This window comes from Hordeum vulgare, chromosome 1H, assembly GCF_904849725.1.
Source record: "Hordeum vulgare subsp. vulgare chromosome 1H, MorexV3_pseudomolecules_assembly, whole genome shotgun sequence".
NCBI classification, from domain to species: Eukaryota; Viridiplantae; Streptophyta; class Magnoliopsida; order Poales; family Poaceae; genus Hordeum; species Hordeum vulgare.
In genome coordinates this window covers 488,510,799-488,535,538 of record NC_058518.1, presented here as the reverse complement: position 1 = coordinate 488,535,538, position 24,740 = coordinate 488,510,799, and the positions used below count along the sequence as shown (strand labels likewise).

General features: G+C 46.3%; 2 protein-coding genes across 3 annotated transcripts; both read left to right on the top strand.

Annotated features, from left to right (window-relative positions):
- The first annotated feature begins 6,754 nt into the window (after positions 1–6,754).
- On the top strand, positions 6,755–9,887 carry LOC123448487 (alpha-1,3-arabinosyltransferase XAT2-like). Its single transcript, XM_045125403.1, has 6 exons — positions 6,755–7,251; positions 7,403–7,552; positions 7,659–7,745; positions 7,901–8,026; positions 8,163–8,240; positions 8,469–9,887. The coding sequence occupies exons 1-6, from the start codon at positions 7,107–7,109 to the stop codon at positions 9,629–9,631; spliced, it is 1,749 nt and encodes a 582-aa protein (XP_044981338.1). The 5' UTR covers positions 6,755–7,106; the 3' UTR covers positions 9,632–9,887.
- A 934-nt stretch (positions 9,888–10,821) lies between these two features.
- LOC123448473 (putative pentatricopeptide repeat-containing protein At3g25970) lies at positions 10,822–15,918 on the top strand. 2 transcript variants are annotated; one of them, XM_045125395.1, is made up of 5 exons: positions 10,822–13,984; positions 14,094–14,173; positions 15,021–15,154; positions 15,244–15,334; positions 15,556–15,918. In XM_045125395.1, exon 1 carries the CDS (start codon positions 10,987–10,989, stop codon positions 13,651–13,653), a length of 2,667 nt encoding a protein of 888 aa, XP_044981330.1. In that variant the 5' UTR covers positions 10,822–10,986; the 3' UTR covers positions 13,654–13,984; positions 14,094–14,173; positions 15,021–15,154; positions 15,244–15,334; positions 15,556–15,918. The 2 variants fall into 2 exon arrangements, with proteins under 2 accessions (XP_044981330.1, XP_044981327.1); XM_045125392.1 differs by lacking the exon at positions 15,244–15,334 and having other exon boundaries at positions 10,834–13,984.
- The last annotated feature ends 8,822 nt before the right edge of the window (positions 15,919–24,740 follow it).

The following is a 24,740-nucleotide window of genomic DNA, read 5'->3' as shown; positions in this document are numbered from 1 at the left end:
TGTTTTTCTGTTTTATCTCTCATTGCTATTGCTCTTCATCACATGCTCACAATCGAGGTGCATTTAATTATTGCACACAAGGATTAAAAGAATACTCATAAATGCATAATATAAGTTCTTGGTTATTTATTGAACACGCATGCATGCATTGCAACTAATGCACTGCTAAGCACATTTTTTAGGAAAATGAGTGTATTATTTGAGTATTTTTGTAAACTATAAAAATTATTCCATCACTCATCATCTACCTCGATTGGTGAGATTTTTGAATTGAGCCGTGTAAACCTAAAAGGAGGGAGCACTACCCTTTACTAGTAAGGATACTCCTTCCAGGGTATAGATAAGTGACATTTTAGATGTTGTCACCCAAGAAAAGACTATATCAATTATCCACAAAATAAATTTTAAAACAAACTATACATATGATTTTTGAATTTCCGATCACACTATTTTATTTCATCAAGGGGGAAGTCGTTGACTCCAAGCTAGAGGGCATACACAAATGATATTTTCATTGTGACCGGCCTTACATGTCATCACACATTAAATATATATATTGACTACTTTTATTATTTCCTTACATTGGGAAAACGAGTTATATTGGGAAAACATTCCAATACATTGACTACTTTTATTATTTCCTTACATGTCATCACACATTAAATATGTATCTTTTCTTCTTATTTGTACAAGGTACGATGTAGCTTTCTTTACCTACCATAAGGACTACCACATACTACCTCCTTTTCGGTTTATAGGGTTTATTTCAATTTTTTTTGTTTTTTGTTTTATAACTGTCATTGCTATTGCTCCCCATCACATGCTCAGATATCGGGGTGCATTAAATTTTTGCATGCAATGATTAGAGAATACTCACAAATGCATACTCCATAAAATATTTATTTTTTTCTTCTTATTATTTCCTTACATGTCATCACACATTAAATATGTATCTTTTCTTCTTAAATGTACAAGGTACGATGTAGCTTTCTTTACTTACCATAAGGAATATCACATACTACGTCCTTTTCGGTTTATAAGAACTCACAAAAGTTCTTGGTTATTTATTGGACACGCATGCATGCATTACAATTAATGCATTGGTAAACACAACTTTTTAAGAAAAATGAGCGCATTAATTGAATATTTTTGCAAACTACAAAAATTATTCCACCACTCATCATCTACCTTGATTGCTGAGTTTTTTGAATTGAGCCCTGTAAACCTAAAAGGAGGGAGCACTACCCTTTACTAGTAAGGATACTCCTTCCACTGTATAGATATATAAGTGACATTTTAGATGTTGTCATGGCCCTTTAGGTGAAACCTGACCGTTTCGTTTAACTATGTACTCAACCCAAGAAAAAGACTATATCAATTATCTACAAAATAAATTTCAAAACAAACCACACATATGATTTTTGAATTTCCAATCACACTGACACTGTAAGAATCATGTGTCTGAGTTGGTGGGTGATCATGGTCTTGTTTTTACTACTGATGAGATGTTGCCTATTGCTACTGCTTTTTATAAGAATTTATTTGCTAAAGAAGAAAGACATAACATACATCTGGCCCCTGCCTTTTGGCAGGAGGATGAAATGATTTCTGATTGTGAAAATGATGAGCTTCAAAAGAATATATCTGAGGAAGAGGTTAAGAATGCTATTTTTAGTTCTTATGCTAGTGGTGCTCCTGGTCCTGATGGCCTTTCTTTTCTCTTTTACCAATCCTTTTGGGATTTGATCAAGTCTGATCTTATGGCCCTGGTGAAAGATTTTGAGGAAGGCAATTTGGAACTACATAGACTGAACTTTGCTTTAATCATTCTACTCCCTAAGGAACCAAAAGCCAATACTATGAAAATGTTTAGGCCTATCAGCCTTAGCAATTGTGTGGTTAAGATTTTGTCAAAAATTCTTACCAATAGAATATCTCCTATTTGTAATATACTTATTTCCCCAAATCAAATTGCTTTCATCAAAGACAGATATATTCTTGAAAGTGTGGTCCTTGCTCATGAAGTGATTCATGAGGTTAAAAAATCTAATAGACCTCGGCTTGTGCTCAAATTAGATTATGAAAAGGCATATGATAGAGTTAGTTGGGGATTCCTCTTTGATATGCTTGAATCTAGGGTTTTCTGCCCTAAGTGGATTTCTTGGATCAAGTGCCTCTTATTTCAAAATACTTTTAGTGTCAGATTGAGTGATACTACTGGCCCATACTTTATGAGTGGTAAAGGTCTTAAGCAAGGGGATCCTATATCTCCTCTTCTTTTTAATTTAGTTGTTGATGTCTTTTCTAAGATGTTATTCAAAGCTGCTGCTCTGGGATTGATCTCTGGTTTGCTTGATTATGCCATCCCTGGAGGGGTAATTAGTCTTCAATATGCAGATGATACTCTCCTCTTTTTAGAGGACTTTGTTGAAAAAGCTAAGAATTTTAAATTAATTTTGTCCTGCTTTGAGAATCTCTCTGGGATGAAAATCAATTTCCACAAAAGTGATCTAATTACTATTAATGTTGAAGAGTCCAGGGCAAAGTCTTTTATCCGGATTTTTTGCTGTAATATAGGATCCTTTCCTATTAAATATCTTGGGGTACCTCTTCACTATGATAAATTGAGGAGGGAAGACTTACAACCTTTGATTGATAGGATCATCAAAGGCATTTCTGGTTGGTTGGGTAGGTATCTTACTTTCAGGGGGGAAATTATACTACTATGTGCTTGTATTGTGAGCATCCCTGCTTATCTAATGGCATTTGTGAAGTTCCCTAAATGGGCTATCAATGCCATTAATTCCCAGATGGCTCACTTTTTGTGGGGCAATATGGGGGATCAACATAAGTTCCATTTGGCCAAATGGGGGTTGGTGTCTAGAAATAAGGAATTTGGAGGTTTAGGGATTCCTAATATTAGAGACTATAATATGGCACCGTTGGCTTCCTGGGGAAAAAGGTTTTTAGGAGTAATTCTGGGGACTGGAAAAATGTGATTGCTTATAAATATGATGTGACTTGTCCAAATATTTTTTTGGACCAAAACAAAATTTGGATCTCCTTTCTGGAAAAGTGTTTCCTGGGCTTTACAAGCCTCCGGGAATTTTTATCATTGGAATATAGGCAATGGTGCTAATGTCAGTTTCTGGCATGATATTTGGGCTGAGGAATGTTCCCTTAAAGTTAGGTTTTGGAATTTGTTTGACATTTGTAATCAGCAAGAATGTGTTGTGGCCCAGGTTTGGGATGGGGTAACACTTAGATTATCATTTAGAAGGTGTGTTGATCACAGGGGCCTAAGTGATTGGGGGATGCTTATTAATCACATAAAGAATTATCCTTTATCTGATTCTCCTGATACTCCTTTTTGGGATTTGGAATCAAAAGGCATTTACTCTGTTAAATCTTTCTATAAATGTATCAATTTTGGAGGTGTGGTATCTCCTTTTGGAGATTCTTTATGGAAAACTTTGTGTCCTCAGAAAATACATGTGTTTTTGTGGTTGTGTTTATATAACAAATCCTTGACTAGAGATAATGTGGCTAAAAGGAAAACAATTGAGGATAAGTATTGCTTGTTTTGTAGTGAAGATGAATCTATCCAGCATTTGTCTTTTGAGTGTGTGAACTCTAACCTGATTTGGGATATTATATCTGATTTCTTTAAGATTTGCAGAATAAGATGCATTAGTGAGGTTGCTTCCTTTTGGAAAGTTAATAAGCAGAAACCTGTTCTTAACTTGGTAATTGCTGCCTCCTTGTGGAGTATATGGAAATTAAGAAATGAATTCTATTTCCAGGGGCGCAAATGGAAAAGTCTGGACTGCAACATTGTCAAGTTAAGAGGGATTTTGCTTCGCTGGGAAGTTCTTTGTGGCGCTGCTCAACAAACCGAGCTGAAGCAATTCATTCGACAGCTGGACAAGCGTCGGGGGGAGATCCCGAGGATTGCTTGGCGATGATATGAAGACCCTTATCCTTAGTTTCTTTCTTCCTTGGTAGTTTATCTTTGGCTTGTAATAAGTAGACTACTTTGCACCTCCCAGGACAGCTTCCTTGTGGGGTTCTGCCTGTGTTTCTCTTCGGTTGCTATGTTAAACTGCTATGTAGCTGTTTCGTGGGCTTTTCTGCTCCATTTATAAAAGTGGGGTAGGGGGGAAACCCCTTTCGTTCAAAAAATAAATAAATTCCAATCACACTATTTGTTTTCGTCGAGGGCAAAGTCATTGACTCCAAGCTAGAAGGCATCGAGGCTCGGAGCGACGGATGTACCGGTTGTTGTGCACTACTGGTGCCTTAGGCCACTTGTACTCCTTCGATCCTTTTTAGTCTGCATATTAGCATTTATTGAAGTCAAACTTTATAAAGTTTCATCAAGTCCGCAGAAAAAAGTTCATTGTTTTTAATACCAAATCAATATCATTACATGCATTGTAGAATATATTTCATATTATACTTCACAGAAAATTGTAGACGTTGACATTTTTCATATAAAGTTGGTCAAAGTTTACAAAGTTTGACTTAAGAGAAATCTAAAACACGAAAAGGGACGAAGGGAGTATCTACGCCAAGTGGAGTCACATCCGGAAAATACATATTTAATCAATATCATTGACTACCTTTAGTATTTCCTTACTTGTCATCACTCATTAAATGTGTATTTATTTTCTTCTTATTTGTACTAAGTGGTTTCCTATACTCAACATCATGTATCTATTACATATTATTTTCTTCCTTGTATGCACGTGGCGTTGACGCACCAACAATAGAGACCACCACATACTCCCCTTGTACTAGTATAAGGATACCCCTCCTAGTTTATAAATAAGTGGCATTTTACATATTGTCATGGCTTGTAGATGTAACTTGACCACTATTTTCAACTATATGTACAGATCCCAACAAAATAATAAATGTCCTTAAAATAAATTTCAAAACAAACTATCGACATAGTTTCTGAAATTCCAATCAAAACATCCAACTGATATTAACATTCAAAGTTTTAGAAAGTGTGTTCAAAGTTATGCTGAAAATGCCACTAATGTATGAATTGGAGGGAGTACTATCATCATCATTATAAAAGTACGACTAATATATACTATTGTACAACCAATGTGCCCACACAAATTATGTTGATTGTGGTTGGACGTTATGTCTAGGTTGCTGCTTATTCGTGAATTGCCCATTATGTCTGCACAAGAACAATCTCAGCTTGAAACAAGCTAATGCCACACACACTGCTTTGTAGTTCGTACACTCACACGTGGTCACACATGTACATGATCCCCTCTTTTTTTGCTGGGCACATGCGCATGTGCTTGGCTGCAAGATGCGCCAATCGACATGGTCAGTGAAGTTTCCTAAACACAAAAAAGAATATGACATGATCAGTGAAGTAATGTGCTTAAGCACTTGGGCTAATCTACGTTAGTTTCGGTATAATCGGTAAATGCCTTGGTTATCAGATACCCGGCCACTCCTATGTTCCTTTCAAGAAAGATACTCCTCTGTTAAACTAATACTAGTAATAATTAATTAGTAATCCGTCAGCAGCGATGCACGTGCCACGCGGTTGTTTAATCTCTCGCAAGCCGCGATGCACTCACGCACGAACAGAGGGATGTTCCCCGTTTTACCATTCTCTATGCAAGACAGGATCCACAACAACAACAAAAGCGCTCCGGCAGACGCGAAACACCGGCGGCGGCTAGCCGGAGCTACGTCGGCCCCAGCTGCTCCGCCGCAAACGTGCAAGCTACCGACCGACGCGGATCTAGCTAGCTGTGAGCTAGTAGACCCGTTGCTTAACTAACTGGTCCGCACCGCACCAACCCTGAGATAACCTTGTGTGTCCTTGTCAGCCCCATATTTGACCGGTGTGGACAAATGTCAGCGTCGATCACCCGTGGCGCACCAGGTCCTTTTCGTGGTAACAACAAATTCGTGCCGAACTAATGGCCAGAATTTCCAAAAGAGGCGGACATTGAGTGAATGATGCGCGGACTGTTGGTTGGACTTGGGTGGCACGTTCCGACGATCAAAACCAGAAGCAAAAAAAGTAGATCCATATGCATGCTTATTATCAGTTTTCGTCACCGACAGCCTTCCCGTGGACGGAACTCAATCTCCCCTCCCGTCCAGGCGTCCAGCCGAAACTGACCCACAAGGGCACCACGTTCCCTTCCCAAAACGGGGAAAAGCTTGCAGATAACAACATTACAGTTGTACTACTGCTACGAACCAGATTCCAAAGGCACGGCAAACACGACGAGGGTTTCGCTGCACTCGCCGCATCGGAAAGTCAGGGCCGGGGAAGCGCGGCGCGATCGGCGGAGACGAGGAAACGGGCGTGAGCCGACGGCCGGCGCCTAACGGACGGACGAGCGGAGACCACAGACGGACAGATGAGATCGGATCGGCAACGAGCAGCACGCCGAGGCGGACGGGCAAGCGTCGCCGCTTGGACCGCGAGCGAGCGAGATTGATGACGCAGGCCCAGAGGCCGGGCAGAACGGCGTCAACTCGACCCGTCGGCAGAGGGTAACAGGAGTGACAGGGAAAGGGCGGGCGACGATCTGGGGCGTGGGTCCGGTGGCCACAACGTGGAACGTGTAGCGTGCCATGCGATGCCGGTGGTTATTCTACTCTACTTAGTAGTGATTTAATTTGATTTAATTTAGGGGGGAGATGAGGGTGGAAAGGAGGGACATGCGGGAATGATAAGGGCCACCAGGGCTAGGAAAGGAAAGGAAAGGAAAGCTGTCCATCGACACCAAAAGCGGCGGTGCGCGCTCCTTCCCCTCGTCCACACCCACACCACCCCCAGCCTTCACCCCGCACCCGGCAAGACAAGAGGCAGAGCAGAGCACGAGCGGCAGCAGCCCAACTCTCACACCTCCCCCCCCCTTCCCTCCCCACTGTGTCCGTCTGTGTGCGCGTTCATTCCTCCCCCGGTCCCGTCCGTCCCCACCGAGCTCCACGCATCCGGCCAGCACGACCGCCGGATCTGGGCCGGAGGAGGACGAGCGCCCGCCTTCCCCTCCCGCATCTAGCTGGGCGCGCGCGGAGCCAGGCGGAGGAGGGGGAGCAGGGATCGGCCGGCGATGAAGGCGGTGGAGCGCGCCAAGCTGGTGCGGAGCCTGCGGCAGGAGTCGCGCCGGCTGCGCCTGCTCGTGCTCGTCATCGGCTTCTTCCTCATCACCCTCACCTTCGTCGTCCTCTCCAAGCCCGACGCCCTGCTCTTCAACCGTACGCCACACTCATCCCCACATCCTCTCTCTCTCTCTCTCTCTCTCTTCGATTCTTCATTTCATTCTTGCAACCAAGCAAGGAATCGTTCGCTCGCTCGCTCGCTGCTAAAATGGGAGTAACTGACCGGAGCGCCCGCCACCATTCGCAGTGAACGGCCGGCTGTCGGTGGACGAGGCGCCGCGCTCGCTGCTGATCCGCCAGGCAACCGACGCCGGCGCCGACGTCTCCCAGGGATCCGCCGCCGCCCAGGACCCCAAGCTGCTGGACGGCTTCGAAGACGCCGAGTCCAACGCCAAAGGTTCCACCCAATTAACAACCTCCAAATCAAATCATGGGGCCTAGCCTCCTCTACCAGTACTATTTTATCTTTGGAATTTCTCGACTGAGATGTCCCTTGGCGACAGCGACCACTAAAGAGGAGGAGACGAGGGCGCTCACTAGCAGCCATCCTCAGCGGAGCGCCAAAAAGGAGCCTGAATCCCGGCTGTTAGGTGAGACGTTGCCCTCCAATCCCTCAATACTTTCTTTGTCCGATGCCCACCAAGCTTGTTGCCTTGTGATCCCGTCCACGGACTCCAGATTGCAACAGATTTGGCCTCCTTGAATTGATGCTCACTTTGCTCGCTGCTTTATCTCTTGTATGTAGCTAGTGGAGGAGAAGGGGGGAAGAAAGGTAAAGAGGGGCACCATGGGCATCGCAAGCTAACCCTCCCAACCGTTTCTAACTATACTATCCGTGACGCCGAGGACAGCGACAATGTCAAGCAGCAAGGTAGCTGATACTTCTCGTGCTTCTTGCTCTAGCTGTTGGTAGTTTGGTACAAATCTGTTTAAGAATTGTTTATTAACTGTGATGGTACTTACTTGCTCTTCTGGTTGGTGTGCTGACTCTACTGATGTGTCTGCAGATAGCAAACAAGAAGCAGAAACTAAGCTTCAGATGGTTGCCGGCAAAAGCGACGGCAGCGACAAATCTCAGGAACAAGGTTAGTGTGGTATAAAATTAAAACACATGGCATGAGATCAATTCATCATCTGTTCATCTGAATCTGCTGGCTTTTTTCCTAATTCAGAGCACACTGTTCTATTGATTCATCTCTAGGTTGATGTGTACTTTGCACTTTGCACATCTGCAATGAGATATTGACATATGCATTTGCCCAACTCTTTCTGTTTCCTCTGATTCAATTATATCCTTCATGTGTGTATTGCAGATTGGAACAATGCGGAATGGGAGACCAAACCACTTTGTGATTTCTCAAACTTCAGAGCTAATGTCTGCGAGATGCGGGGCAACATCAGGATTCACCCGAATGCGAGTTCGGTGATGTACATGGAACCTGCCAGCTCAAAGAGAAATGAGCTATGGAAACTTAAGCCCTATCCTCGTAAAGGCGATGAACTCTGCCTCAGCAAAGTTACAGAGCTGACGGTGAAATCAAGCAAAGTGGCACCTGAGTGTACCAAGTACCACAATGTGCCTGTTGTGGTCTTTGCTCTGACTGGATACACTGGAAATCTGTTCCATGACTTCACCGATGCGCTTGTCCCTCTTTTCACGACAGCAAGCGAGTTCAATGGTGAGGTCCAGTTCCTCATCACCGACATGGCTATTTGGTGGACAAGGAAGTACCATGTGGTGTTTAAGAAGCTATCCAAGTACCCCTTGATCGACTTCAACAAAGATACTGATGTGCATTGTGTCAAGCACGCCATTGTTGGCCTTCATGCTTACATGGAGTTCACCATTGACCCCTCCAAGGCTCCTCACAACTACACCATGGTGGATTTCAACAGATTCATGCGCAGGACGTATGAATTGCCTAGGGAGGCTGTGTCTGCACTCGGCGAGATCCCCAAGGCCAAACCGAGACTGCTCATCATCTCAAGGCAGAGAACAAGGATGTTCCTCAACCTCCCGGAGATCATCGCAATGGCAGAGGGGTTGGGTTTTGAGGTTGTGGTCGAGGAAGCCAATGTGAGCTCTGACCTCTCCCAGTTCTCCAAGGTGGTTAACTCCGTCGACGTTATGATGGGCGTCCATGGTGCCGGGCTCACAAACTGTGTGTTCCTGCCACATAATGCCACGCTAATTCAGATCGTGCCGTGGGGTGGCATTGAGGGCGTGTGCCGGATCGATTTCGGCGACCCGGCGGAGCAAATGGGCCTGCGGTACAAGCAGTACAGCATCGCCGTGCACGAGAGCAGCCTCACCGACCAGTACCCGCTGGACCATGAGATCTTCAAGAACCCGCTCGCTTTCCACAAGGGATTCGAGTTCATCAAGGAGACCTTCATGGATAAGCAGAATGTCAGGCTTGACTGCAACCGGTTCAAGCATGTACTGCTGGAGACCCTTGATCAGCTAAACCAATAAGAGCTACTGATCTGCCATTGGCCATTGTATTAGATGGTTCTCCATACATCTTTTTTCTTTTGTTTCACCGTTCTTCTCTTCTCTTCTTTTCTCTAGTAAAAATTTGTTGATCGCCTTCTTAGTACATGAGCAAGGAACAGAATTATCTGTGTAGGAAATTACATGGATGTGAAGCTTGGATGTCCATGATTTGTCATTTATAGCATATTTATTGTCTGGAAATAGATAAACAATACAAATTTGTTTTTTCTTTGTATATTGCTGTACACCTGTTGCCGTATTGGGCATGGAAATATCAGTGCATGAAGTGTGGTGATCAGGTCAAGTGAGGAGGAATGTTCCAGGCCTGATGACACCGGCACCAATAGGAATTTACAAGGTGGAGATCACCATTTCTGTGCTGTGTGATTCATCTTATTCTTCTCACTTTTTGCTGGTGCACCATTTTTGATCTAATTAGGTGTCAGGTGCTAGAAGTTTGGCTGACCAGGCCCTTTTCTTTTCTTTTCTTTTCTTTTTTCTCTTCAGCTTTGCTGGTGCACAGGAGGAAAGCCTATGTTTATTGATATATTCCCTCTGTTCCTACATATAGGTCTTTGTAAAGATTTTACTATGGACTACATACAGAATAAAATGAGTGAATCTATACTTTAAAACATGTCTATATACATCCGTATGTAGTCAATAATAGAATCATTAAAAAGACATATATTTAGAAACGAAGAAAGTACTTATTAGGTGTGATTTGTGACTTGTGAGGTGCCAGAAGTTTAGCTGACCAGGCAACTTTTTAGAAGTTTTTGAATCTAGCTGACTAACATTTGAACCTGCACATATGTTTTGGCGTTGGGTAATCAACTCAAACTAAAAAATCAACAGAAAAATTCCTAAAACAGTTTAAAAAAATGAGGAAAGATCAAACAAAAAAGTGGCAAGTAAAGCTTTAACATATGAACATAGTGTCAGTCGCAAAATAGAAGTAAAAATAAATGGACATAGTGAGTTTATCGTGAAATTGGATCTTAACCCACACTTTAAAGTGAGGCAAAAGATCAAAATCCCCTGAGTTTATCAAGTGAACTGAAACTCTCACCAGATTCACCCGTTCCAATCCAGGCCCTCCAAACCACGATCAGACGGTCAGGAGAAGCTCAAACGGTTTTTCTTACAGCCAGTGGCGGAGAGGGTATACGGCTGCCGGGCGCAGCAAAGCACTCTCTGACCAATCTGGGCCGTCGCCTCCAAGCCCATTTTGCCGGCGACTATGCGCGTGGAGATCCCGTCCTTCTCCACCGCCGCCGCCGCCGCCGCCGCCGCCGTCCACCATCACCGGCTACCCACTCGCCGCCTCGCTTATGTTACGGCCTCTCCCCCTGCTACTCCTCCACTCCGCGCTCTCATCCAGGCTGACCCCATCTAGGCTCCTCTCCTCCCCCGCCGCCGCCGCCGCCGCGGTCGCCACCTGCTCCGTTGCGCGGGGCGGCGGGGCGCATGGCACCGTCTCGGCCGTGCTGGAGATCGTGGGGCCCATCGAGCTCCTCTTCCCGTCCTCCGAGGCGCGCCTCTACGTGCGCCTCCTCCGTCGCTGCGCGCTCGACGCGCTCGCCGCCGGTGCCGGCGCCGTCCACGGGCACGTCCTCAAGCGCGGCTTCGCCCCCGACACGCTCGTGTCCAATGTCCTGATGGACACCTACGCCAAGGGCGGCTCCCTGGCGGCGTGCCGCCACCTGTTCGACGAAATGCCTCATAGGGACGTCGCGTCCTGGTGCACCGTCATTTCCGCGCACGCCAGCCGGGGACTCTGGGTCGAGGCCCTTGGGGTGTTCAAGGGGCTGTTGTCCTCTGAGGTGAAGCCAAACCGGTTTGTCGTCTCGGCGGTACTGAACGCGTGTGCCAGGTCTGGTGTCATGGAGCTGGGGCTCATGGTACATGGATTGGTGATCAAGTCTGGCTTGGGTGTTGATAGGTTTGTGGAGGTTGGATTCGTTGATATGTATGCGAAATGTGGCAATGTGGGTTGCTCTTTTAGGTTCTTCAGTGAAATTCCGGTGAAGAGCTCAGTCGCTTGGAATGCCATGATTTCAGGTTTTGTTGAGAATGGCTGTGTTGTGGAGGCTGCTGAGCTTTGCCGGGACATGCATAGAGTTGGCATTGCAATGGATGTGGTCACATTGAGGTTAGCTGCTGGCGTCGCTGCTTTTCTTGGAATGTTTGAGCTTTGCAGGAATGTTCACGTTTATGCACTTCAAGTGGGGTTGGGAAGAGATTGTTATGTTCTGTCTGAGCTGGTTAAGTCAGCCGGGAGGGTAGGTGATACTCAGTACATTGGACAGCTTGTTGCTGCATCTAGAAGGCGTGATGCATCTTTGTATTCTTTAGCTATATCAGGCTATCACTCAAATGGTTGCCAGGATAAAGCAGTCAAGCTAGCTGAACATCTTCTTTCTTCGGGCCTCAGTTTAAGGGAAGGGGATCTGGTCACCGTTCTAGATGTCTGTCATATCAAAGAGGAAGTTCAGCAAGTACATGCTTATACATTGAAATCTGGAAGCTTCTCTTATACTAATGTATGTAATGCTCTTATATCGGTATACTCTGAAATTGGATCGCTGATGCATGCCGAAGCCATCTTCAAAGTTTCAGAGTCACGAGATGTTGTATCATGGGCTGCAATCATGGCAGGCTGTGTCAAGAACCTCCAGTTTGGAAAAGCATTTGGTTATTTTAGAGGGTTAAGAAATTCTGGAGCACTATTAGATAAGCACTGTGTTGCTACTATCATAAATTCATGCACCGGACTTGAAGACATGGATAAGGGCGAGCAGATTCACGCTCTGGCTCTTAAAGTTGGGATATTGGTTGCTGACTTCGTTAGTGCTTCCCTAGTGAACATGTATGCAAAATGCCATCACATTGAGTGTGCTACTGAGCTATTTTCCCGCACACCTTTTCCGAGAAATATAGTTTTAACCAATGCGATGCTCTCGGGGTATTGCTGGAATTTCCTGCCAGAGAAAGCTCTTCTGCTCTTCTGCAGTGAATATCGTTCTGGTTTGCGTCCTGATCATTTCACTTGCTCAACTGTTCTCAGTGCATGTGCTGATATAGGAGCAAAGGAGGCTGGTGAACAGGTTCATGGCTATCTTGTAAAGATTGGTTCTGAATACATGGATGCCATTGTTGGAAATGCTATCATAGACCTCTATGTCAAATGTGGATGCATTGCCCGTGCTTGTAGTTTTTTCCATAGCATGAGAAGTTGGAGCATAAATTCATATGCGATGCTAATGTTGGGTTATATTCAGAACAGATGTAGTGATGAAGCTCTTCATCTTTTCTCCAAAATGCAGCACAGTGGATTGCGTGCAAACCGTGTTACCTTTGCAAGAATTTTGCGTGGATGTGCTGACCTATGTGCTATTGATTTAGGGAGACAAGTGCATGCTTCTATTATAAAGATGGGTTTGATCTCTGATGTATATGTCACAAATGCACTTGTAGGAATGTATAAAAGATCTGACAGTTTGACGGAATCAAGAAGAGACTCTCAAGAAAGTTTGGCAGTAAATGGTCCAGAACAGAACACTGAAGATAACTGCTATTCAGAACAAAGGGATGGAAGTAGCGACCTTGAAGAAATTGGACTGTTTACGTTGGAAGAAGAGAAAAATCATGAAACTTATGCTCATGTGCGGAATATTTCTATTGGTGCTGCTTCTCAGTACTATGGAACCCCACTTCCCATCCATGGGGTTGGACAGGAACTTAGGATGAACACTATCATGCGGAGTGGAAGAAATGAGAAGGGCAGTGAAAGCAATATTTTTCTAGATACAGGATATCAGGGAAACAGGGGTGGATCTCACAATGTGTTTAACTTGTTACATGTAGACAGTGCTGGATCTGACCAATTCGTCCTAGTTGTCTTCATTGACAATAGCCTTAAGATAAAGGATACAAGATTTGTTAATACCGAGTTAATAAGATCTGGTGTTGCACCAGCACTCGGCATTCCTCCTTGACAAGCTATTGTGCAGTACAAAAACTACTTACTGGCCCTGTTATTTCTCATGCAACAAAGCTGAATCATCATGTTGGCATATCAGAAAAGCATGCAAAGGAAGCAAACTCTGAGTTGGGTTATGAGTTAATGCATCATTCACTCCTCAAATCCACATCACGTCCATGAACTTTCACATGATGCACACCATGTGACCATGAAAACCCAACATCTCTTTGCATTTTCATGGGAGATGTTTACACCAAGTTAAAGCAAACCAAACACTGCTTTGAAGTTCTCCAACCATTGGATGGTTTAGTTGCATGGAAGAATAGATCAAGAATGTCAAACAGGTTAGCATAAAATAGATAGCTAGTACTTTACCTTATTTAGTTGGTAGTTGTTCTAATCTTTTACTTATCGCGAACAACTCATGATTTTCACGCATTTTCTTTCATGCAGGGGACAACTCCTCCCTTCAAGCATTTCCATGACAGGAGGTAGCAGGCTCGGAAAAGTCAGCTTGAGCTTTGATCACTGCTGTAAGTTAACAAACATTTATGGTGCTTAGGCACACATTTTTACTAATACCTCTTTGCTTGCTTGAGCATTGATTATTGCATTGAGTTGTCAAAGATTGTGGTACTTATGCATACTGCTTTACTAATACATCATTACTTGCTTGAGCTTGGATGCTGCGACTTAGGCATACACTACTAATACATCCTTGCTGCTACGTCATCTTGTACTATATGCATAAATGAAATACTCTTAGTTGATTCCAACACTAACACCAGTACGTTAGAGGAGTGCGACTTGTAAAAGAAATTGCAACTCCTGAAGCAGCTATTCTGCACCATCTCCTAGTCTCCTACAGTTCATTCAACTTCACCGGTATGATTGTGAGATTATTTTATCTTTTAGCCCAACCAATATTGCTCCGAAGAATTTTCCTTATTTCAAAATTTGCCGCCGAACATTAGAAATTGTTGTTCATTCTCTGAGAGCGGGAGCTACGTGCATCGGGCTATCATTTCTCTGAGATAAGACCTATGTAGGTGAGATGTTTTCTTTTGTAATGAAATGAGAACATGCAGGTTCAATATTGTTATTTCTGATTGACATTGTTGAATACCATGTAAGACGTTAATAGTTATGTACTGCTGGTTCAGTTCATTCTTGAGCAAAATGGAATTGCAAATAAATGCTACGTATACATAATAAATCTAGAAAAAAAACATATTCCTAGTTGAGAATTCCTTTGTCCATTCGATTAAACGAAATCTTCTAGGTATGTTGTGCCTTCTAATGTTATCAAATCAACACCACATAATTGAATGGCTGGTCAATCTGCCGATAGCTTTGCTCATTTTTTATTCATTTTGACAGGAACTAGAACCAGACTTGAATGAGAAGAATCGTACAGCAGACGTGGCGAAATCCAGGATATTGCACATTTTTTTGTTGTGACTACTCCTAAACATCATTTTCCAATTCAGCAACTTCAATCTGACATTAAGATTGTAAGTTCAATGTGCTATTGAGATTTCCTTTTATGCTTTTCCACACTCCTACAGTGCTATTTCCTAACTAAATTCTCTCTTATTTGCAGAAGTTCATTTTCTTGCTGATGTATGAGCATTGCATAGTGATTTATATCTTGCTATGTAATGTAGTGGCCTTGGGGCATTTTTTTATAATTGGTACGTGTATTCTGGTATCTAGGTGTGGTTAGGTGGTCCTGAATGCCCAGAGTTTGTAGACAACATATTTACAAAGCTGTTGTATAAAATGTCATCCATTAGTTCCAATGTTCATATGGTAGACCCCTGTGCATTTGAATTCCAACTTGAGCCCTAGTTCGTAGACCCCTTTCTCAAACAGGCGACCATATTTATGCTGATACTTGTTGCTTATTTACCAGGGTCTGCAAGACGATAGATAACCACAGGCAAGGCAAGCAGTGCCATCCAGCATGATACCACTCTGGTTCTCATGAAACCACCGGTTCTCCCCTTGTAATTTTTTGGGAGGCTTTTTAGATCAGATGGAGATGGCACACATTAACAGTTCACCCAATTTCTGTGAGATAAAAAGGTATAGATATGTATATGAATATGATAGCTGATCAACACTCTAGGGTTCCTTGCGGAAAAGGAAAAAAAAATAGCCATGATAGAGCCAAGGGTGAAAAGGTTGTCAAGAAGAGTCACTACTCTAAAAGGTGCCTGTAGCTCTCACCCTACGAACAACAGTGGTAACCTACAAATGGCAAGTTCAAATCAAACACTAGGAGTATATGCATTCTCATTCTCATTCTCATGGGTTCTCTCTCGGTTTCCCCAAGCGAGACGCGAAGAAAGCCGGCCAATCCATCTGGAAGGGCACCGCCGTCTGCGATTTGAGTCTCCAAAACTGGTCGGTCACCTCATCCATCACCCCGGTCTCAAGATTGACGGTGTACATGCGCTCGAGGTCGTCCTCGACGTACAATGCGCCGCTTCTCTCATCAAGGCACAAGCTTTGTACTTTTTTGCCATCCTCGTCCTTCTTTGGCCTTTTTTTAGCTCCATGGCCTTGGTTAGCAGCCACTCCGCGGTGACGCTCCTTTCATCGTCTCGACGTGTCCAGACCTCTAGCCAGAGGCAATCCTTGCACAGGCGAAGCACCGACAGTGCCTGTGCCCCTGCCCCGTCAGTGGCGGCACCCCTGAGGCATGGCGTGTGGTGAAGAGTGTAGTAGTCATGGTCGCTTGGTGGGATCTGGGTTCCTACCAAGGAGGCGTCGTCGCTCACTTGGAGGGTGCACAAGTTGTTCCAGGCGTCTTTGACGAGCCAGTGCGCGGTGCCCGACGGCGTCCACGACCCCGAGCTCCGCGCTGCTGAAGCACTCTATTGGCGCGCTCCAGCTTGGCTCCGTGGACGAGAAAGCGCAGATGGTGTAGCCCCGTGTGTCGTGGTCCAAGACGAGGACCAACACCCTGAAGAAGGCTGAGCAGTCGCAGTCGCCGTCGGCCATGGTCAGGACGGCGCAGCTGTTGATGGCGAAGGAGGAGCCGCATTGCAGCAGGGGCAGCACGTCGCACGCGCCGGTCACCAGGTTGCACGCAGCTAGCTAGACGTCGGCCCAGCCTGCCGTGTCGACGTCGGCCGGTGCGTCGGCGAGGCACACGAGGAGGAGGCCGTCGCGCGAGGCTAGCGGCACCGCGTCGGCCAGCAGGCCGGCGGCGCACGGGACGAAGGAGGCGAGGGAGCGGCGCGCGGGGCCGAGCGGGCATCCAGGCGCCGGGACGAGAGCCGGGGCACGGGCGGCCCGTGCTGGCGCCCTGTAGTGCCGCTGCCGAGCGAAGAAGCCGACGAGAGAGTGCTGGCCTGGCCAGCGGCGGCGAAGGAAGGCGGCGTCGGACACCAGGTCCCGCCATCGCTTGCACGCCACGGTGCAGCGAAAGAGGGCGGCGACGTCGGCAACCCGTACGAGGATCTCGAGGACCACGTCTTCCGGGAGCGTGGCGTTGCCGGCGGCTGCCCTCGTCTTCTTCCGCGTCCTCCAGGAGGCGACTCCAACGACATCCATGCGAGTCGGATTCGGGTTCAGGGCGTGCGCGCCAGGCACCCTCCGCTACCTGTCCAGGATTTGGGTTCAGGGCGTACACGAGTTTCGCTAGTAAACTATCGAAAAAGCTACACCTACAAACACTTCTACGTAAGCTTACTTAAAACAGTTATTTCCTTTCCTAATCCTAACTACCCCCTGATTTTCAGGATGAGGAGCATGCTATTCAATTAAACAAAGCCACGTAATCTTATGCGTAAGTTTTCATAGAATAGTTTCATAGGTGTAGCAAAGCTCGTAAACTATATACACCTAGTTTTCTTATCCAGCTCGTATACGGCTTACCTCGTTTTCGGATGCCTAATGAGGGTGCAAAGGGACGTCAATGAGATTTCTTTTTTTATTTATCATTGTCATGGCAGTACGATGAACATAAAAATAATAAAAATTGCATCCTTGTCATTATGCCACCCAACAACCACTACAACCACTGAAACTAGTTGACCTACCTCGCCGGAAGAAGACCGGACTTATTATCACCAGAACATCAATAATCGTTGTTAAAGAGAAGCATAGATCGAAAGCAAGACTAGATCTAGACAAACCCCAAAGGCATCAAAAACGATGAAGAGAAGTACACGTACGAAGACGAACAAGAACTGGATCTAAGCAAATCCCAGAGACCAGAACCCACCGAATGTGTGAGATCCTATCTACCGAAGACACCCCTCCACACGTCGTCCGACAATGCTACATGCATCAGTAGGACATGAGCTAAGTGATGAGAACCTTATTTCATCTTCAAACAATCGCCACCGTCTCGTTTTTCTGTATAGGGCACAAACCTTATAAACGGAGCAAGATCCCTTCCATCCATGAGAGCCACGGTCTACCCTGTCTTCATGAACCTACGACCACCGAATATGAGGTGGACTGATGGCGGCAACCACGTGAGTTGAGGAGACGACTTTCATGTTAACAAGAATTGTAAATGTATTTCAAAGTTGTTGTTCACTCCTAACAACGGAAAATCTACTGATCCATTCGAGCCAAACTTCTTGTAGGGGAATCGTGGGGTCAAAATCTGACTTCCTGGCCTTCGGCTCCGTGATGATCCATCAATTCATGTTAAGAACTGTGCCCCAAAAAGTTGCAATAGTAATTCTATGGGCACATCATGTACGTGATGATCCGTTATTTAATTCTGAACATTCGATTGATCGATACGTTGGGCGCAAAAAAAAGTACTCCCTCCGTAAAATAGTGATCTAAATGTTTTTATATTAGTTTATATAGAAAGTAATTTTGTTTGTGACTGGACTTATCTTCCAGTTTGTTGGTTTGACAAATGGCTAGTCGTCGTTGTGGTAAGGATACTGAAGAAAAAACTTCACAGGGGGGCTGTTTATTAGTAATCTGGGTCTCCAGTATAAGATGAAGCCCTGATACATGATTGGTCAACTTCTGATTTTTTTTTTTTGAGAAGAGCTCTGATGTGCGAGGCTAAGTGCTGAGAGCAACTCGAACGGCCCGATCCAAACGGACGACGATTTTGTCCGCTTTTTGTCCGTTTGGGTCGGTCAGACGGACACGAACGTCCGCTTTCGTAAATGGGTCGGCACATGCGTCCAACGCTGGTCGAATCCATTTTTGCAGCCGTGCGAAAAAAATATAAGTGCATCATTAAACATTAAAAGCTGGCCACGAAGACCGGCGAGAGTCCACGCGTTCACTTTACAATAATTAAACAAAAAAAACTACGAGGGCAGCCCTAGGCGGCGGCGGCGTTGTCGTTGAAACCGGTGAAGTCGACCAACGTAGGCGCAGGGCCGGCCCAGGGGAACGTCGTGTTCCACAGCTCAGCTGCCTGCGCCTCCGTCATCTGTCCTACCGACACGGGCAACGCTGGTGGCGGTGGCAGCGCAATAGCAGGGGCACACTCCTCCTCCTTCAAGTCCCGTCGTTCCTCCTCCTTCTTTTTCTCCAGCTCCATCAGCCGAAGGCCTTCGACGTGCTCCACCCGCAGGTGCTGCGCCCTCCAGTGCTCAGGTAGGCTTGCTTCTGCTGCGGTGTCGCGCCCAGCCAGATGGGCGGCGCACTGACGAACTCGTTGACGATGCCGGTCCACTGTTAGACCTCCGCGCCTCCGTGGGCTCGGGCTTCGACGGAGGTGGCACGACGCAGTCGCCGGCGGCCAACAGCACGATGGCCTCCGCGAGCTGCTGCTGGTACGTCGCCTCCTCGTCGGCCCTACGCCGCGCTTCCTCCTCGCTGTCGCGGAGAACAGCTGCCAGCGCCGCCTGGCAGGCGGCCTCATCCTCCTATTCCTCGTCGCTGACGATAGGCGGGGGCGGCGGAGGGCCTCCTGGCTGCACTTCGCGCACGCCACGACGACGCAGCTCCTCGTGCTCCACTTCGAACCAAAACTCCCAGTTCGGGGAGTCGGCCGCGTACGCAGGGTCTCGCTGCTGCTTCATCGTCAGCAGATCCCGACGGCGGCTCACCTCCTCCGCATGCACCCGCGCCGACCGCGGCACGGCGGGCACCGAAATCCTCTTCGGATCCAGATGCGAGCTGCGCGACAACGTGACATCGGGGGTAAGGGAGCGGCACGCGGTGCTCCCAGTGCCACCGCGCTTGGTGCACCAGGACGCTCACACGCTGGCGGCGGGAAGACGACAACGAGGAGATAGCGCGGGGGTAGAGCGGGGCCTTGCCCTTGTTTGGGAAGCCGCCGACCATGATGCTAGGGTTTTGGTCGCCGAGGAGGTGGCGGGATGTGGGCGAGCGGGGTTCTGGAAGCAGATGACGGAACCCGCCGCACACTCGGATAAAAAAAGGCTAGCCGCGGTCGCTGACACATGGACCCGAGGATGACAGCCGTCATAAATAATGTTGACCGTAGTGGTTTGGGGCGGACACCGTGAGGGCGCGCGCGTGTTTGTTTTGCGTCCGCGTCGACACATTTCAGTCCCAAATTTGGGTCGGAAATGGGTCGGCGCGGACGTGAAGCAGACATGTTTTTAAAATGGGTCAACGTGTTGGGCCATCATTTTTGTCCGCGCCGACCCAAACGGACGGCGACGGACGAAATGGGTCGCTCCATTGATTCCTATAGAGATAAATACACTCTGAATGCCTTAACTTGTCCGACGCGTTCAGTTTGGTTCCTAAACTTGCAAAATACGCAAAATTGATGCCGTAACTGCCCCCCCCGGTTCAAATACAGTGCCTCCTCACGTATTTAGCCGTATGCAATGCACCCGTGGCATGTCAGCGTGTCGCAGGCCCACATGTCAGTGGCTGGGGCGCGCCACGAGGATGTCATGCTGATTCTTTTACAGGGAACCCCCTGCAGTGTAGTTTAAAGTCATAAAAAAGCCCTTGTGCCTGTATAACCCTGGATGGCCAGTTCCCTCAATTCCTAAATCAAAAAATAAAATCCCTAATTCTATACATGTGGTGACGGCGGCGGCGCCATCTTCTTTGATTCGTCGTTGCTATTTGGCCGACGTGGATCTAGACGAGGAGGACAGAAGGCCGACGTCATTTGTCTATCCCCCCTCCTCCTCCTTGCCGGTAGAGATGGCTGACGGCTGTGACGAGGAATGGAAGCCGACGGCCGTGTACTACCGGGATCGAAGAGGAGCTCCCACGTGATGAATCCCGTCATCTTTGATGCATTTCCTCATGCGTTCTAGTTTTTTTATCCCGTTTTTTTGGTTTCAGGACGAGGAGCTTCGTGAAATCTAGTTTGTCTAGTTCAATGTTGCCGACAGCATGTTAGTTGAAGGCAGTCAAACTCGTGAGCCAAATCTCATTTTTGGTAAAGAGGGCATGGATGGCAGGGCGAGGCTCAGTGAACTACATATCACACAATGTCTGTATCACATGCAATCAACTGTAGGCCATCACACAAAAAAATCCTAGGTTTGCTCCAATACACATCAATCTTGGAGATTGCTCTTTTATATCCCAATTGGAGAAGGAAATCATCAATCCACAGAATTGACCAAGTATCACTGTCACAACCATCAAACCAATCGACTTCATGATCCATATAGGTCATGTTGCTATCACTTTCACAGAAAAACCCTTTGTGATGGATCTCAACTGAGAACAGTCCATCAAATTGCCCTGCATTACAAAATAGCAAAAGGTTTCAGTTAAATGCAGTGTACACACTTTTACTGTACTGCTCAAATAAGAGAACTATTATATCCTATTTCGATTGCCACATATCCAAGATCATCCCCTTTCAAATAAAAAGTCCCATCCTTAATAACCCCCCAAAAAACCCTAGCCCTTTTACGCTGAAAAGGGGCCAATGCAGTCCAGAACGGTAGGAAGAACAGAAAATGGAGGTACTAACTGTGGGAAGGAGGTCCCTCGCCTGTGTTGGGGAACGTCGCAAGGGAATTTTTTTTCCTACGCACACGAAGATCTATCATGGTGATGATCATCTACGAGAGGGAGATCGGATCCACATACCCTTGTAGATCGCTAAGCGAAAGCGTTAATAAACGCGGTTGATGTAGTGGTCCGTCTTCACGATCCGTCTCACGATCCGTCCCACGAACCGTCTCACGATCCGTCCCATGATCCGTCCCGATCAAGTGCCGAACGGGCGGCACCTCCGCGTTCCGCACATGTACATCTCGATGAGGATCTCCACCTTCTTGATCCAGCAAGAGGGGGCGGAGAGGTAGATGAGTTCTCCAGCACGGCCGCGTGGTGGTGGTGGTGGTGCTATTCGAGCAGGGCTTCGCCTAAGCACCGCTGAAACTAGAGGAGAAACAGATCTAGAGAGAGAGGGCAGCACGTGGTTGTTTTCTATTTTGTCTAAAACCCTCAAAACCCTTAGTACATATAGGAGGAGAGGGAGAGGGCTGCGCCCTAGGGCAGCCTTCTCTTCCCTTGCGCAAGGGAGAGAGGAGGAGTTCTACTCCAATCCTATTTGGAGTAGGATTCCTCCTTCCCACTTGGAAACTCTTTTCACCTTGGTTTTTTCCTTCTCAAACCTTATGGGCCTTAGTGGGAACTTATTCCGGCCCACTAGGGGCTGGTTTATCTCTTCCCACAACCCATGAGGCCCCTTGGGGTGTGACACCCATCCCGATGGTCCGCGGCACTCCCGGTACACTATCGATGAGCCCGAAACTTTTCCGGTGACCAAAACAGGACTTCCTATATATCATTCTTTACCTCCGGATCATTTCGGAGCTCCTCGTGACGTCCGGGATCTCATCCGAGACTCTGAACAACCTTTGGTCACCAACACCTATAACTCAACTATACCGAAACGTCACCGAACCTTAAGTGTGCAGACCCTGCGGGTTCGAGAACTATGCAGACATGTCCTGAGGCATTCTCCGGTCAATAACCAATAGCAGGACCTGGATGTACATATTGTCTCCTACATATTCTACGAAGATCTCTATCGGTTGAACCTCTATGTCAAGGATTTAGTTAATCCCGTATGTTGTTCCCTTTGTTCTTCGGTATGTTACTTGCCCAAGATTCGATCGTAGGTATCTCTATACCTAGTTCAATGTCGTTACCGGCAACTCTCTTTACTCGTTCCGTAATACAAGATCCCGTAACTAACTCCTTAGTCACATTGCTTGCAAGACTTGTTGTGATGTTGTATTACCGAGTAGGCCCCGAGATACCTCTCCGTCACACGGAGTGAAAAATCCCAGTCTTGATCCATGCCAACCCAACAGACACCTTCGGAGATACCTGTAGAGCACATTTATAGTCACCCAGTTACGTTGCGACGTTTGATACACACAAGGTATTCCTTCGGTGTCCGGGAGTTGCATGATCTCATGGTCATAGGAACAGATACATTGACATGCAGAAAACAGTAACAGTAAACTGACACGATCATACGCTACTTTTATCGTTTGGGTCTTGTCCATCACATCATTCTTCAAATTATGTGATCCCGTTATCAAGTGACAACACTTGCCTATGGCCAGGAAACCTTGACCATCTTTGATCGACGAGCTAGTCAACTAGAGGATCACTAGGGACAGTGTGTTGTCTATGTATCCACACATGTATTTGAGTTTCCAATCAATACAGTTCTAGCATGTATAATAAACGATTATTATGAACAAGGAAATATAATAATAACCAATTTGTTATTGCCTCTGGGGCATATTTCCAACAGCCTGGACATCAACGACGCGAGCCATCCATCGCCGCGGCCGCCGCCGGTCGCCGTGCCGTGCCGCACCAGCTTCGCCATCGCCTTGGAATGATCGGGGGAAGAGGAGAGGGTACGAAGGGGTGGCGACTCAGACCGAAGGTGCAGGGGATTAAGGGTACCTACGTGCAAAACTAAACACACTCTCTATTCCCGTTGTTACAGGGGCTTTTTTGCGACTTTAAACTACACTGCACGGGGTTCCCCGTAAAAGAATCAGCACGACATCCTCGTGGCACGCCCCCAACCACTGCCATGTGGGCCTGCGACACTCTAGCATGCCACAGGTGCGCTGCATACGGCTGAATACGTGAGAAGGCACTGCATTTGAACGGGGGGACAAGTTACGACACCGATTTTGCGTATTTTGCAAGTTTAGGAACCAAACTGAACGCGCCGACAAGTTAAGGCACTCACAGTGTATTTAACTCATTCTTATACATGTCCGTCATGGCTTACAAATAGTATTAACTTCAAGTCAAACTATAAAAATGAGACTGACAATTTAGGTCACGGATTTTTCCTGTGTGGTGTCAACCGATGTCTAATTCAAGTGGGGCAAAAATGAAACCCCCTCCTACCGAGTCAACTTTCTTCCCCGCCTCTAATATGACGCAATGTCCAACCACTTCTCTTTATTAGAAATACATATACACATGCATATCATTACATTAGATAAGAAAACGGCAAAAAACAGGATACAATGCAATTCAACCATTACAACGCTAATCATTAGGATTAATAGCCACACATCATATTATTACGAGACATGCAACACCTATATCAACCTCATGCCAATGTTAATGAGATAAACCACGGAGCAACCAAGCCACATCATAATCAACACCAAAGATCTCTACAACATGACTAAGACCCGAAAACAACACATATCAACACAACCCCATGCAGTGCGGCAAGAAGACGTCGGCAAGTGGACGGCAGCGCCTGGCAGACCTAGAGAAGATGTCGTCAAGAGCGTGCCGGCACATCATCTCGTCTTCAGCTCAGTATTGTTCCCTATCAAATCTACTTTACTTTTACGGTTTTGTTGAATGTTTTAGTTTGGCATCATTCATGCATGTAACCATACGATTAAATTGCATGCAGATTTGTACGTCTAGCGATTAACTTTGTTCAAGCGATGTGGTTAAGGGCCGTTCATTTTTTTTCATTGGTGTTGCTGGGTATACAAGCTGTGACTCTCTTTTGGGCTTTTCTATCTTTAGAGCGAAGATGAGCTTGTACTGTGTGTGTATGGGACAGCCCCTGGCTTGGTGGACCTTTTCTTTTTCTTTTTTATATTCAACCTATACTTGTTATATCTTCTGTTTTGTTTCAAAAAT